Source organism: Pseudoliparis swirei, chromosome 1 (genome assembly GCF_029220125.1).
Source record: "Pseudoliparis swirei isolate HS2019 ecotype Mariana Trench chromosome 1, NWPU_hadal_v1, whole genome shotgun sequence".
NCBI classification, from domain to species: domain Eukaryota; kingdom Metazoa; phylum Chordata; class Actinopteri; order Perciformes; family Liparidae; genus Pseudoliparis; species Pseudoliparis swirei.
The window spans coordinates 20,427,166-20,443,654 of NC_079388.1; the positions used below are offsets into that span (position 1 = coordinate 20,427,166).

A 16,489-nucleotide genomic window follows, 5' to 3' on the forward strand; every position below is an offset into this window, starting at 1 on the left:
AATTATCATTATTATTTATTTACAAGATCCACAGGACATATTTCTAAATAATTTCCAAATATTTGATTCACGTTACATTCAAATCAATAACAAAAGAAGCACTTTGACGTCTAAAAAGTGCATAAAATTCAAATGTTTCATTCTCACTTAATGACACAGTTACACAGCATCTATTATAGTTCATTTACTATGTAAAAATTAAAGAAATAAGAAGATTGATAATTATGTTGAATCCCTGATGTTGAAAAAAAGAATCATGCAAAACAATATAAAGTTGTTTATGTCGTATAAAAGCAACAACAACAAAAAAACACAAAAAGAAACACACCAGAATATGAATGATAAGTTGTATTATTGTTCGTCCCTAATAACTTCATTCATACTCTCAGTAAACCTGGAAAAAATGTTCTTGTCATGATTTTAAAAAATAACACGACTGGACTTTTAAACTTGATGTGAAGTATTAGAATTTAAAGGTAAATGTGTTTGTGTTTATTTATTATATCCCTTAAGACCTAAAAAGGAATAGTTCCAATAATAATCTCAAATTTCTTTAAAGATTCAATGAGAAAGATTTGGCCACAAGAGGGGGCAGCATTTCACTTTTCAGCTCCTTATAATCTCTATGTTCCAGTGACTCACTGTCGCCCCCCAAGGTAACAAGTGGTACTACAAGACCGAAATATACATTGACTCACTGTCGCCCCCCAAGGTAACACATGGTACTACAAGACCGGACGCTACAGTGACTCACTGTCGCCCCCCAAGGTAACAAGTGGTACTACAAGACTGAAAGATACATTGACTCACTGTCGCCCCCCAAGGTAACAAGTGGTACTACAAGACCGGACGCTACAGTGACTCACTGTCGCCCCCCAAGGTAACAAGTGGTACTACAAGACCGGACGCTACAGTGACTCACTGTCACCCCCCAATGTAACAAGTGGTACTACAATTTCTGGACAGGTCTTTGGCTGATATTCATCATATACATGTGACTAAGACAATATAAAATATCTGAAGGTTAAAAACAGCACGAAGAAGCCGCAAATCAAAAAAGTGCAGTTATTGCTGCAGAGTCTATGGCTAGTTTTAATTATCTCCATCAAACCCATTTCAATAAGACTTGTGCTTTTCAAGAGGAGAGAAAAGTCCATAAATACCACACGTGTCATTTGATTTCATTCATCTAGCATTCATCGCGTGATGAAACCTCAGTGCGGCACGGCGGTGCCGGCGGCGGCGGCCATCTCCTTCTCGCAGATGAAGGGCCAGTACATGGAGCAGGGGGCGTCGTACCAGCTCCGCACCGCCACTCGCTCCAACACCTGCGTCTTCACGATGTAGCCGCAGTCCTCGTCGATGTGGTTGTTGGGCTCGCCGGCCTCCCAGAAACTGCAGTCAGGAGAGGGGGAAGAGAATCAAACACAATATTCAGAGTCCGCCTTGTGCGTACAACCTGTCGGTCTATCCGGCAACGGATTCTATTTTTGGGGTTCCAGAAACCTCTTGAACATAGCGAGATAAGAAAAGGGGGCGGAGTCTCTTCTCATGTAGTGGGTCGTACGTACACGATAAGGCGATTGAGTCTCAAATGTATATAAATAGTAGAAGTTTTGCATGAATAATCATGAATAGAATTTTAGGTGTAAATTCTGGAGTTTCTGCCCATGTTTCTAAAAACAGGGTAAACGATCCTTTAAGCACTAAATGTACTTATGTCTCTCTTCTTTTTGCTCTACGCCATTTTGTTTTTAAGTCTGATACATCTATGTTTTTCTATACGCTTTTATCTTGAAAATGTTGTTAAAAATAGATCCAAAATCTGATGATACTGGAAGATTGAATCAATTGAAAATAAGTGATTCTCTCCATTGTTTTCTCGATGAACTCGTGACTCAATCAGTCAACTAATATATTTATATAGATGTTAAAAAAACTGCAGACGGCGTAAAAAAAAAAATCACGTTCCCCCACAAAAAAGCAGCATCTCAGCAGGAAAAGAGGAAGGGAAGAAATGAACGGCAGAAAAAGAGGAATGACCAGAAGGTTAGTCATCTTGAAAATGAGGAAGAGAAATCAGACGGTTGTTAGAAAATATGTTGAGTTGACACGAGATGGGGAAATAAACTTAAAATATTAAAAACAAGCAGAAAGCCGGACGTTTGTTTTTCATCAGAGGTTACGTAACGCTGGCTGCAACATCAAGGAGCTTTAACTTCGATAAATAAGTTAATATGACGACATATTACTGTGAGGTTCATGTTAAAACATTTTAAACGAGCCCAAGGTGACGAGAACAGGATGAAGCAGACATGTCTACATATTCTCAGTTTCAGAAAGTTTCAGAAATTTGAAAAGTTTTCATGCTGCTGGCGTAATTTTCTTTTAAATAAGTCGACTTTTCTAGTCCAGGTCTGTGAATCCCTGATAGTTCTGACTTTGGAGTCCAGGAACGTCACTTCCTGCTTTTCCTAAAACGATTTACCTCTAAAAAATGTTGGACGTCGAATTCCCAGTGAAACAGGAAGTACTGCGTTGAAGTTTTTCACTTCCGCTACTTCTTCCCTTTATTGTTTGTTGTTCAGTAATTTAAAAGATAAAAGAAAAGCTGCGTTTTGTTTCACTGAAAATACACAATTAGAAATACGAAAGACCCAAAGGGCTGAAGATGTCTCTTCTGCAGCTTCAACACATGAAGCAAAGACTTCTATACAACCAGAGGAGTAGCCCCCTGGCGGCCAAGAGAGAGAATGCAGCTTTAACACATGAAGCAAAGACTTCTATACAACCAGAGGAGTCGCCCCCTGGTGGTCAGGAGAGAGAATGCAGCTTTAACCTGGTTAGCATGCGAGATGATTGGTGCTCTAAGGTGAACCTACCCTCCGACCAGCGGGGTGCCGTCCACCCACCTCCACTGGTCCTCTGTGTGTTCGTCAGTGATGCCAAACCAGAAGGCTCTCCAGTGGCCTCTGGGAAGAAGATCCCACAGAAACGTCTAAAGACACACACACACACACACACACACACACACACACACACACACACACACACACACACACACACACACACACACACACACACACACACACACACACACACACACACACACACACACACACACACACACACACACACACACACACACAGACACACACACACACACACACACACACACACACACACACAGACACACACAGACACACACAGACACACACACACACACACACACACACAGACACACACACACACACACACACACACACACAGACACACACACACACACACACACACACACACAGACACACACAGACACACACACAGACACACACACACACACACACACACACACACACAGACACACACACAGACACACACACAGACACACACAGACACACACACACACACAGACACACACACAGACACACACACACACACACAGACACAGACACACACACACACAGCGGGTTGTTTGTGTACAGCAGACATTTGATCACACCTCATCAACAGGTGTGGGGACCGCGTGGCTCGGCGTACCTGCTCCCCCGCCGTGAGGATGATGGCCAGGTGGCCCCCTTGGCTCTGGCAGAACGACTGGCTCTCAGGCCAGTCCCTCGTCGTCCTGGAGACGAAGTAACAGCTGCCGTTGAACAGATGCCAGTCAGCCGGGCACCGGGGGGGGGGGGCGGTCACCTCAGGAGCTAGAGAGGGAGGGAGGGAGAGAGAGAGAGAGGGGGGGAGAGAGAGGGAGAGAGGGGGAGGAGAGAGAGGGGGGGAGAGAGGGGGGAGGGAGAGAGAGGGAGAGAGGGGGGGGGGGGAGGGAGAGAGAGGGGGAGAAAGAGAGAGAGAGAGAGTTTAAAAAGCACCCGTCGACATGGTTTGAGGTCACCAGACAGTTCAGTGTTTCTATGAAAACTCACTTTTATTCATCAAATGAATATAAAACGAATATAAAATAAAGTCAAGACGTTGACGAGGTTATAAATGATTATTTTTATTGTAAATATTAATGTTGTTCTTCTTGTGGCTCAAAGGAAGGCCAGTTTGATATCTTCTCTCAGCAGCATAACTGTTTTCAGCTGCGCTCACATCAAAAGTGTGTAAAGGGTTTTCTACCCCTCCGCTCGTCTTCTAAGGCAATAACACAATGTAACATGAGAACAATGGAGAGAAAAGACATTTACACATGAACTATGAAGAGAGTTATGATTCATTTAATGATCTCTTCACTTAAAGAGACAGTGCTTTGTAAATAAGGACGTTTCTGTCTACCTGCCGTGGCCCTCGGGGCCCTCGGGGCCTCCAGGCGGCCCAGCAGCTCGTCTTTCTCTCTCTGCAGTTGTTTCTTCTCCTCCTGCAGTTTGGTGACGGTGGCGCTGAGAGACGACACGGCGGCGTCCTGCGTCTGCTGCTGCGCCGCCGCCCCGCCGCCCCGAGCTGCGTTCCTGTCTGCGGATTAGGAATGAAAGTAAAACTATTAAAAATAGACTTAAACACAAAGGAAGTATTTTTTGTTATTTTTGGTCCTTTAAATGCTTTAAACTAAAAGTTGACCTGAAGGAAGCGGGAGAGGGTTTTATTTGTTATTTACTCATTTTAAAAATACGATCCTGTCTGTATCGCCTGGACTAGGTAGGGAGACAAAAAAAAAACATATATATATATTTAATTTTGAATGATATAAAACCAAAGAAATACGTTGTAATTGTTGATAGTTGTTTAAAAGACGTAATAACAATAATTAAACACAAATAAATTAAAATACAATAAAATATTATTGTCTGGTTTATGTTTTCTGTTCTTCAATAAATCCCTAAAAAACACTTTAAATCTGTCGACTATTGCATAATAGTTATTATTGCATAATAGTTATTATTGCATAATAGTACACACACACACACACAATTACTATTTCTAGTAATTTCAACCAAGAATAAATCTCTATTTCCGAGTTTTAAGTTTTAAATGTACGAGGAATTTGTTGTTTATTCGTAACATTTTTTGTAAATTTTCTTTTTTACATAAACTTCCTGTTTTCTTTGCCCGTTGCTCGTCCTTACGCCACGCTGCGTATCGACATCGCACATCAACTCTAAATGTCCGATGTCGCCCTCGTAAACACGTTTTTCTGGTTGAAACGGGAACAGGAACGTTGTGTCGCCCCCTAGTGGCCAGAAAACCTCCAGCGGGTTCCTTAAAAAGCTTCTAAATCTAAATAAATAATATTTCACAATAAGAGCACGTGACTCCTCACAGTGCGCGGTGACGGCGATGATGGAGATCAGCAGCACGGCGCACAGCGCCGCCAGGCAGGCGGCGGCGAGGCGGTAGGGCATGGGGCCCCTCGGCCAGGGGCCCGGTCTGACCGGGGAGACTGGGTGAGCTGGGAGGGGCGAGAGAGAGAGAGAGAGAGAGAGAAAGAGAGAGTACGATTCATATTCTCATTACAAAATAGTCAAACAGGTCATAATCATCTCTCTAATATCTATTTTACATTTGCCGGGATTACGGAGCCTGAACGTATCGTTTGCAATCTTTTCAGACTTCTGGGATGTTGGGATTTTATATATTGTTCTTCTTTTATTTGTTTGGATTTAATTTGTTTGTAAGATTTATTTATTACCTCAGAATGAAGGATTTTATTATTACGAACGGCTTCGGCATTTTGACTAAAGGCCTCAAAACGTCTTAAAGTTAGAGGCCTCAAAATGTCTTAAAGTTAAAGGCCTCAAAATGTCTTAAAGTTAAAGGCCTCAAAATGTCTTTAAGTTAAAGGCCTCAAAATGTCTTTAAGTTAAAGGCCTCAAAATGTCTTAAAGTTAAGGCTAACAGGCTCCAGTCCATTGGTACTCTGTGTGGTACTTTATGTGGTACTTAATGTGGTACTTTGTGTGGTACTCTTTGTGGAACTTTATGGTGCAACGTACTGTTTGCTCTTATAATGCACTTTGCACTTTTGTGCTCTCACCTTGAAGCACTTTGCAACTTTTATTTTGAAAAGTAATTTTAGTTTTAAAGCTGAAACACAAAAATCAACCATCTGAGAAAATTAAATGTTTATCCTTTATACAATGTTTATACAAAAATACAATAAAAGAATACTTGTTCATAGAATTTAATAGACCAAACAATTAATATATTAATGGAGCAAATAATCTGTCTCGTTAATAAATAGTATAATAAATAGTAGTAATACATAGTAGTAATACATCGTATTAATAAATAATAGTAATAAATAGTAGTAATATAAAGTAATAAAAAATAGTAGTAATACATAGTAGTAATAAATAGTAGTAAATAAATATTAGTAATAAATAGTATAAGACATATTAGTAATAAATAGTATAATAAATAGTAGTAATAAATAGTTTAATAAATATTAGTAATAAACAGTAGTAATAAATAGTATAATAAATAATATAATAAATAGTAGAAATGAATAGTATAATAAATAATATAATAAATAGTAGTAATAAATAGTAAATTCAGTGTTTTAGACATTCTGTCGAACTGAAAGAAAAAAGTAAAAAAGGACCTAAAAAAAGTAACTCGATTATTAAGCTGCAAGTTAAATCATAAACAACAACAACAACAACAACTTGTTGTTTTGCATTCCTCCATGAAGACTCTACTCACCCCGGAGCCGCACATCTGGCTCGCGGGTCGAGTTCTCGTACGCGCCGTCGTCGTCAATCAGTTTGGAGTACATCCCCTCACAGGCCAGGGAGCCCCCGGGGGTCGACATGACAACAACAGCAACAACAACAACAACAACAACAACTAAAAGTACGTATGTTTAAAGTAAAGAAAGTAACAAAGCCGTCTCAACGTGGAGTGAACGGAGCTCGCGCGCCTCCTCTCTCTGGAGCAGTGTCCACACACCGTCTGCAGTCAAGCCTCGCACAGCAGCTCCCTGATGCGTTCAGGGCCGGGGTTTCAAAATAAAAGCCCCGAACGATGCGGCCGGTCGTAGTCCAGTAAATGTTCTTTACGCTCCACTATTTCAATAACATGACCTCATGTTCTTCTGTGAAGTCTCCACTGCGCGTTTATTTTAGGAATAAAACTACTGCCGAGACTTCTGACCAGAATAAATCACCAAATAATTATTGGAATTTATGGAACCTGCCGACCAACACATTGTTACTAAGGACTTACTCACAGAAATAAAGTACTGAAACAAACAACCGCAAGTTTTTTATTGTCAACACTGTCACGAATTCCCCACCTTCTAAATTCATCCTCCTGTCATTCCAGATCCTGTCATCTTCACCTGATTGTCCCTCATTCCCTTCACCTGGTCCTCACGCCCTTCTCACCTGCAGCCCCTCCCCTCGTTAGTCCCTCATTCCCTTCACCTGGTCCTCACGCCCTTCTCACCTGCAGCCCATCCCCTCGTTAGACCCTCACTATTTAGCTCCCTCACTTCCACTCGTCCTCTGCCAGATTGTATTGTGTGTCGTTGCCAAACTCTCCAGCGAATTCCCTGTACTAGTTCTGATCTGCCTGTTCTGACCCTGTTTGCCTGTTCACCCGACTTGAGATCTTTGCCTGCCCCTTTTTGGATTGTTGCCCTGTTTGACGGACCACCCGGTTTTGACCCTGCCTGAAACATTGAGTAAACAGCCTCCTCCTGCATTCCTGTGTTTGACGTGCTTTTGGGTTCCAGTACCTGTAACCTTTACAGGAACAAAAGGCAAAGCAACAGCACGTCCCACGCGCAACGGTGTGCTTTTATTTTGAAGGCACAGCTGTGTGTTCTCCATGTCATGGGGTGCTTGAAGTCGCTCTCTGAGGTGTATTACGTGACATTATTGACTGTCAAAAGAAAACAGACCCCTGCTCTCCACCAGCTGCACGTTGAGTTTAAATCTGAATGTTCAGATTTATCAAGATTAGTTCTTAACTCTAAAATGATAGAAATTAAAAACGACAATAAAAAAAACCATGTTCATATATTTCATATTACATGTGATGCAACACAAACAACCCCAGACCGCTCCTAGATGTACTTTAGAGACGGTGCCGTGTTTCTCTCACAGAGTAAAGCATGAAGCCACTGAGACGGCGTCTTCTCGGTGAGCGCTCAGCACACCGGCCCTGAAGAGGCAGAGCATGACGTCATACATGTGGTGTAACCCTCCTATTATCTTCGGGGTCAATTTGACCCCATTCAATGTTTGACGTCTCTAAAAAAATGATTGACAACGGTTTTTTTCATTCGTATTTCATGACTTTTCCTAATTTATTGGGGACAACTGGGAAAACATAAAATTCACATGAGATGTTTTCACTGTCCTGGACAATTTGACCCCAGGCTGTTTTTCACTGTAAAACACATAAGAAATATCAACATTTTAATTTATTTAAAGGCAATTTAGGTCATCAACAAACAAACATAAAGTACCTGACATTTAAACTTCGGAAAACATATGAATTCTAATAATTTTCTCTAGGTTTTAATGGGGTCAAATAGGGGTAAAAGATGTTAGTAAATGTGAAGGTAACAGGAGGATTAAAGGACAGTTTTGACATTTTAGTTTAAACTAATATTGACATAAATGCGAAAATTGAGATAAGATCAATATCGCTCTTATATCTTTACCGCAAATCATCTTATTCCCCTAAATGTCCGACTAATGCTTCAAATGTGCGATTGAAGGAACCGACCCACAGAAGATGACCTCCCCTGTAGAAACATACTGTACCCTCTTCCTCCTCCTCCTGTTCCCTGTGGAGCGTCCGCATCCAGCGCAGTTTGAAGTCATCCAGCCCGTGTTGCTCCAGTTTCTGGTGCAGCTGCAGAGAAACGAGTCACAACGACGTCCGACTGTTGGAGGTTTCCTTCACATTGGACATGCAGAAGCTTTTGTTTTGATCGCCGTGGATTTATTTATTTATTTGTATGCGTGTTACTCGCATAACTCAAAAAGTATTAAACCTAATCGCATGAAATTTGGTGGGATGATTTGATTATTATTATTAATATGTCTGAGGGGCGTGTCTGAGGAGTGTCTGAGAGGCGTGTCTGAGGGGCGTGTCTGAGAGGAGTGTCTGAGAGGCGTGTCTGAGGGGCGTCTGAGGGGCGTCTGAGGGGCGTCTGAGGGGCGTGTCTGAGGGGCGTGTCTGAGGGACGTGTCTGATGGGCGTGTCTGAGGGGCGTGTCTGAGAGGCGTGTCAGAGGGGCGTGTCTGAGGGGCGTGTCTGAGAGGAGTGTCTGGGGGGCGTGTCTGAAAGGCGTGTCTGAGAGGAGTGTCTGAGGGGCATGTCTGAGAGGAGTGTCTGAGGGGAGTGTCTGAGGGGAGTGTCTGAGGAGAGTGTCTGAGGGGCGTGTCTGAGAGGCGTGTCTGAGAGGCGTGTCTGAGAGGCGTGTCTGAGGGGCATGTCTGAGAGGCGTGTCTGAGAGGAGTGTCTGAGGGGAGTGTCTGAGGGGAGTGTCTGAGGGGCGTGTCTGAGAGGCGTGTGAGGGGAGTGTCTGAGGGGAGTGTCTGAGAGGCATGTCTGAGGGGAGTGTCTGAGGGGCGTGTCTGAGGGGCGTGTCTGGTGAGATGGCCCTCAGGAGAGTTCATGGAGCTCCTTCTCTCTGGAACCCGTGGTTCTCCCTGTACCTGATCCAGGATCTGCTGCTGCACGGCCGGGTCCTTCAGGTCGGCCTTGGACCGGAGCCTCAGCCTGAAGGTTTGCCGCTGGCGTGAATAAACCTTCTGGCAGACGAAGGTGTTTTCGGCGCGGCAGTCGACGTCCCACCACAGCCCGGTGCCGGTGCCGACGGCGGCGCAGGAATCCACCGCAGTGCCGCGGATGTTGGGCTGGCCCTGGTTCCAGTTGGAGAAGGTGTTGGGGGTCCGGTCCGACCAGTAGGCCCAGGTCGTTCTGTGGAGGCCGACCCAGGTGTAAACGGTCACCAGAGAGGAGATCCGGGTGTTCTCGGACCGGCTCCTCACGCTGGCCAGGTCGGTGTAGCGCGACCGGCAGTACGCTCTGGCCTCGTGCCAAGTCATCTGGGCTTCCACCAAAATGAACTGAGCAGGACCTTTATCTGCAAGAACAGGAAGAAAGACTATTAATAGACTGGAATGTGGGCGGACATTGTGCCATGAAGATACATCTTCAGTAGAGTATATATATAGTATATATATACAGGACTGTCTCAGAAAATTACAATATTGTGATAAAGTTCTTTATTTTCTGTAATGCAATTAAAAAAACAAAAATGTCATGCATTCTGGATTCATTACAAATCAACTGAAATATTGCAAGCCTTTTATTCTTTTAATATTGCTGATTATGGCTTACAGCTTAAGAAAACTCTAAAATCCTATCTCATAAAATTAGAATATTTCCTCAGACCAAGTTAAAAAAAAGATTTATAACAGCAAAACAAAATCAAACATTTGAAAATGTCCATTAATGCACTCAGTACTTGGTTGGGAATCCTTTTGCACGGATTACTGCATCAATGCGGCGTGGCATGGAGGCAATCAGCCTGTGGCATTGCTGAGGGTTTATGGATGCCCAGGATGCTTCAATAGTGGCCTTTAGCTCATTTGCATTGTTGGGTCTGGTGTCTTTCAGCTTCTTCTTCATAATACCCCACAAATTCTCTATGGGGTTCAGGTCTGGGGAATTGGCAGGCCAATCGAGGACAGTAATGCCATGGTCAGTACACCAGTTACTGGTGGTTTTGGCACTGTGGGCAGGTGCCAGATCATGCTGGAAAATGAAATCCTCATCTCCATAGAGCTTTTCAGCAGACGGAAGCATGTAGTGCTCTAAAATCTCTTGGTACACAGCTGCATTTACTCTGGACTTGATGAAACACAGTGGACCAACACCAGCAGCTGACATGGCTCCCCAAACCATCACTGACTGAAGAAGAAGCTGAAAGACACCAGACCCAACAATGCAAATGAGCTAAAGGCCGCTATTGAAGCATCCTGGGCATCCATAAACCCTCAGCAATGCCACAGGCTGATTGCCTCCATGCCACGCCGCATTGATGCAGTAATCCGTGCAAAAGGATTCCCAACCAAGTACTGAGTGCATTAATGGACATTTTCAAATGTTTGATTTTGTTTTGCTGTTATAAATCTTTTTTTTTACTTGGTCTGAGGAAATATTCTAATTTTATGAGATAGGATTTTAGAGTTTTCTTAAGCTGTAAGCCATAATCAGCAATATTAAAAGAATAAAAGGCTTGCAATATTTCAGTTGATTTGTAATGAATCCAGAATGCATGACATTTGTTTTTTTAATTGCATTACAGAAAATAAAGAACTTTATCACAATATTCTAATTTTCTGAGACAGTCCTGTATATATAAATATATACATTATATAAATATATATATACTGTATATATATAATCATGTAAAAGATGCATTCTGTTGATGGGTTTGTCTCGTGTAAGACACATTTCCATTATTCAAATCCCAAACTCATAAATAAAGACGCTAAATCTAATTTTACTAAATCATTCTCAGTACCAGCTGACAGGAGAGAGGAGAGGAGAGAGGAGGGGAGAGAGGAGAGAGGGTCATGTTACGTTTCAGCCCAAAAGGCTTGGAGCCTAAATGTTCTTGCGTCCCTCAGATGATTGTGTTGTATTTGTGTTGTATTTGTGTTGTATTTGTGTTGGAGCTGTTCTACAGCAGGAGCAGCTCTTGAAGGTGATCCAGACCATAATAGCAGATGGCAGGAAGAGTGATGCGACACTCTCGGTCCAGCCACTGCCCCGATGACGTCATCGTCAGGCAGCTCTGGTTGTAGTTCTTGTGGTTCGGCTGACCCGGTGACCAGTTGGTGTAGTCGTCGAGGAAGTCTTCCTCCCCCAGCGCCCACCTCCACCCCGTCTTGTTGTCATGGAGACCGATCCACGCCTGGGCCCCGGGGCCCCGCAGCACGCTCAGCAGCCGGTCGCTGTCGCTCTGATCTTCCACGGCCGCGAGGTCAGTGAACGCCTCTCTGCAGTAGCTCTGCGCGTCGCTCCAGCTCTTCCTCAGCTGGACGTGGTGGTACTCCCTTATGAGGCCGGAGGACGGCGCCGTCAGCCCTGACGACACACCACTTCATTTATTCTACCGCACAACAACCACGAAGCAACACAACTGTTCATCAGGGGTAATCACAATGTCGGTAACACTTTATAATATCTAATAAGAGACAATACCTACACACTAAATAGCATTTTTTTAGTATGAGTAAACAATAAATTCATCATTCATAAGTGCTCCAACATTAATATTCATTATTTATTCATCGTGATACATGTTTTATTCTTGATTAATAGGCTAATCTATTTTGCATTTCAGTATTGGGTTTACATGAATGATGGTATAATGAAGTAATATATATATATACACTACCGTTCAAAAGTTAATGGTCACTTAGAAATGTCTTTATTTTTCAAAGTAAAGCACTGTTTTTTCAATAAAGATAACATTAATCAAAAATACCCTCTATACATTGTTAATGTGGTAAATGACTATTCTAGGTGAAACGTCTTGTTTCTAATGAAATATCTCCAGAGGTGTATTGAGGCCCTTTTACAGCAACTATCACTCCAGTGTTCTAATGGTACATTGTGTTTGATCATCGCCTTAGAAGACTAATGTCTGATTAGAAAACCCGTGCAATTATGTTAGCACAGCTGAAAACAGTTATGCTGGTGATATAAGCTATACAACTGGCCTTCCTTTGAGCTTGAAGTTTGAAGAACAAAATTAATACTTCAAATATTAATCATTATTTCTAACCTTGTCAATGTCTTGACCATATTTTCGATTAAATTTTCAATTCATTTGATAAATAAAAGTGAGTTTTCATGGAAGACACGAAATTGTCTGGATGACCCCAAACTTTTGAACGGTAGTGTATATATATATATGCATTTGTTTTATTTATTTATATATTTTTTTAATATATATATATATTCTTGAATATAAAAAATAAACATATACAAATTATTTATATATATTCAAGAATATATATATATATATGTATTGTTATATTTATTTATTTAAAATGTAATATATATATTCTTGAATATATATACAAAATAAACATATACAAAGTATTTATTTTTTAGATATATATATGCATTTGTTTTATTTATTTAATATATATATTCTTGAATATATATAAAAAACATACAAATTATTTATTTTTTAGATATATTCAAGAATATATATATATATACTGTATATTCTTAATATATATTTATACTAAAAAACTTATTATGGAGTTTAACATGATTAATGAGATCATTCATAAAGAGGTTTCACAAATACTTTACTAACTACTCGTAACTACATGAATTAAACATGAATTTAAATATTAAAACACACGTTAACATGGTCCTAACCATTAGTACATATATACATCATTATATGTGTGAGCAAATGTATGAATACTTCACATGTTGCTATTTTGTAATCATCTACTAACTTTATAAATGATCTTATTATTCATATAAGTCCTTAATAATTAGTTTGTATATATGACTTAATTCACACATGGGGAATCATCATTTATGAAGAAATAACCCAAATCATGATTTACACGATATTAAAGCTCGTTAATCAAGAATACAACGTGTATACATGCTCTATGAGACGCTGTGTAATGTTAGTAATACAACTATTGTTAAATATGAATAAATGAGTGTTTCACAGCCTCTGACCTGAGAGCGCCAGCGCCAGGAGGAGAGTCCTCTTCATCGTCCTCTTCATCGTCTTCTTCATCCTGGAAGTAAAAACATCTTCACTTTCTGATGTTTCATTTTACAAAACCACAAAGTAAAAATATCTGACATTCCTTAAGTTCTACATCAACAAAGCAAAACTTCAAGCAGCTGTTACAAGTTCATTTCTGGGATTATTTGTCTCATTTGTTGTTGTTGTTGTGCTTTTAAATTCATAATAGAAATCCGGGTGAGGTGAGGGTTAGTGGAATATGAAGCGAGTGAAGATTAAAAGATAATAAAAACACACTAATAAGAGTGCTCCCTTAGCGAGGTGCAATGGGTTGGAAACGATTAGTTAATAAATACAAACCAATATATATAGAGATAGAAACACAACACAAGAGAAATAAGTGCTAAAATATATATATTTTTAAATAAAAAAATGTAAAAGTACAAAGGGATCAAATAAAATGTATAAATAAGTTACAAGCAACCCAAACCCTCAAAGAAGAAGAGATGAAACAGAGAGAAGGTCCTACCTGAGGGAGCTCCTCTTCTCCTCCTCCTCAAACCTTCAGTCCGTCTTCTCTTGTGCTCCCGTCCTCCGCTCCGTATCCACGGTAACCATGCAAAACAATGTTATTGATTTGATGCTGACTTTAAACGACAGGATGCACAAACAAATCAGGGAGGATAAATCAGGCGGGACGACGTCAACAAGCAGCGAGCCGCCGGCAGGACGCCTGGCTCTCAGAGGGGTCACGGGAGGTCACTGCAGGGTCACGGGCCCACAATGCTTTGCGGTTGGTTGGGTCAACTTTTTAAAACACGTCTACTAGTTCTTGTGGTCAGACTTGTGAGCTTTTCTATTATTTGACATTGTCCGGCAGCGTAGACTCTTCTCTGGTCGCCATCATTTAGGAAACACCAGAGTAATTATGTAAAGAACTTCATCCGCCGTGAGACGAGAGCTGGAAATACATTTCCATAAACCATCAGGCGGCGAGATGAGGCGTACGACCTTCGGCTGAAGGTCGTTCACTCAATTAAAAACACACGGAGAAGAAAGAGGACCCCACATGGACAGAAAGAGGACCCTACATGGACAGAATGAGGACCCCACATGGACAGAAAGAGGACCCCACATGGACAGAATGAGGACCCCACATGGACAGAATGAGGACCCCACATGGACTCCACATGGACCCCACATGGACAGAATGAGGACCCCACATGGACATAATGAGGACCCCACATGGACTCCACATGGACCCCACATGGACAGAATGAGGACCCCACATGGACATAATGAGGACCCCACATGGACTCCACATGGACCCCACATGGACAGAATGAGGACCCCACATGGACCCTACATGGACAGAAAGAGGACCCCACATGGACAGAATGAGGACCCCACATGGACAGAATGAGGACCCCACATGGACAGAATGAGGACCCCACATGGACAGAAAGAGGACCCCACATGGACTCCACATGGACCCCACATGGACAGAATGAGGACCCCACATGGACCCCACATGGACAGAATGAGGACCCCACATGGACAGAATGAGGACCCCACATGGACATAATGAGGACCCCACATGGACTCCACATGGACCCCACATGGACAGAATGAGGACCCCACATGGACCCTACATGGACAGAAAGAGGACCCCACATGGACAGAATGAGGACCCCACATGGACAGAATGAGGACCCCACATGGACTCCACATGGACCCCACATGGACAGAATGAGGACCCCACATGGACAGAATGAGGACCCCACATGGACAGAATGAGGACCCCACATGGACAGAAAGAGGACCCCACATGGACAGAATGAGGACCCCACATGTTGGATTACCTCCCCTCCCCCCTTCCTACTCGTTGCAAGTCATGTCTAAAATGTATGTGCTTATGTGCTAAGGTGTTTTTTTCCTGCTCCCACACTGTACCCCTCTCGGGGCATAGTCGGGGGGTTGGTGTTTTTTCTCGCCTTCTTCCCTCATGTTATGCTGTAATCTTTCATCCACCCTTTCTTGTAATTTCGATGCTTTTGTACCTGTACTCTGGCAAACGACAAATAAATATATCAATCAATCAATCAATCAAAACATGGACCCCACATGGACAACAGAATGAGGACCCCACATGGACCCCACATGGACAGAATGAGGACCCCACATGGACCCCACATGGACAGAATGAGGACCCCACATGGACCCTACATGGACAGAATGAGGACCCCACATGGACCCCACATGGACAGAATGAGGACCCCACATGGACCCTACATGGACAGAAAGAGGACCCCACATGGACAGAAAGAGGACCCCACATGGACAGAATGAGGACCCCACATGGACCCCACATGGACAGAATGAGGACCCCACATGGACCCCACATGGACAGAATGAGGACCCCACATGGACCCCACATGGACAGAATGAGGACCCCACATGGACCCTACATGGACAGAAAGAGGACCCCACATGGACAGAATGAGGACCCCACATGGATAGAAAAAGGACCCCACATGGACAGTTCTCTCAATGTGACGACTGGAGGGAAGGAGTGAGGAAAGGAGTGAGGAAAGGAGTGAGGGAAGGAGTGATGTGTGGTCAGGAGGGTCAGGTTGTGTCGCTGTGTATCTGTATATGTGATATTCCCTCTAGCAACACCTAGTGGCGATAGTAGATAACTGCACGAAGTAAATCATAAACACGGAGTAGCCGGAAGTGACTTCTGGACCACAACCCTCGCCTTAAAGTCCGTTAAATCTTCTTCATCCGTAAATC

General features: G+C 42.4%; 2 protein-coding genes across 2 annotated transcripts; both read right to left on the reverse strand.

Moving 5' to 3' along the window:
• On the reverse strand, nt 1–6,875 carry LOC130196913 (CD209 antigen-like protein C). The gene is made up of 6 exons (XM_056419333.1): nt 6,637–6,875; nt 5,255–5,383; nt 4,273–4,449; nt 3,538–3,701; nt 2,883–2,998; nt 1–1,395 (listed from the first exon to the last, which is right to left on the reverse strand). The coding sequence occupies exons 1-6, from the start codon at nt 6,743–6,745 to the stop codon at nt 1,215–1,217; spliced, it is 876 nt and encodes a 291-aa protein (XP_056275308.1). The 5' UTR covers nt 6,746–6,875; the 3' UTR covers nt 1–1,214.
• Nucleotides 6,876–8,450: 1,575 nt separating this feature from the next.
• On the reverse strand, nt 8,451–13,741 carry LOC130198374 (C-type mannose receptor 2-like). Its single transcript, XM_056421529.1, has 4 exons — nt 13,681–13,741; nt 11,680–12,051; nt 9,609–10,039; nt 8,451–8,799 (listed from the first exon to the last, which is right to left on the reverse strand). Exons 1-4 carry the CDS (start codon nt 13,739–13,741, stop codon nt 8,617–8,619), a joined length of 1,047 nt encoding a protein of 348 aa, XP_056277504.1. The 3' UTR covers nt 8,451–8,616.
• Nucleotides 13,742–16,489: the final 2,748 nt, after the last annotated feature.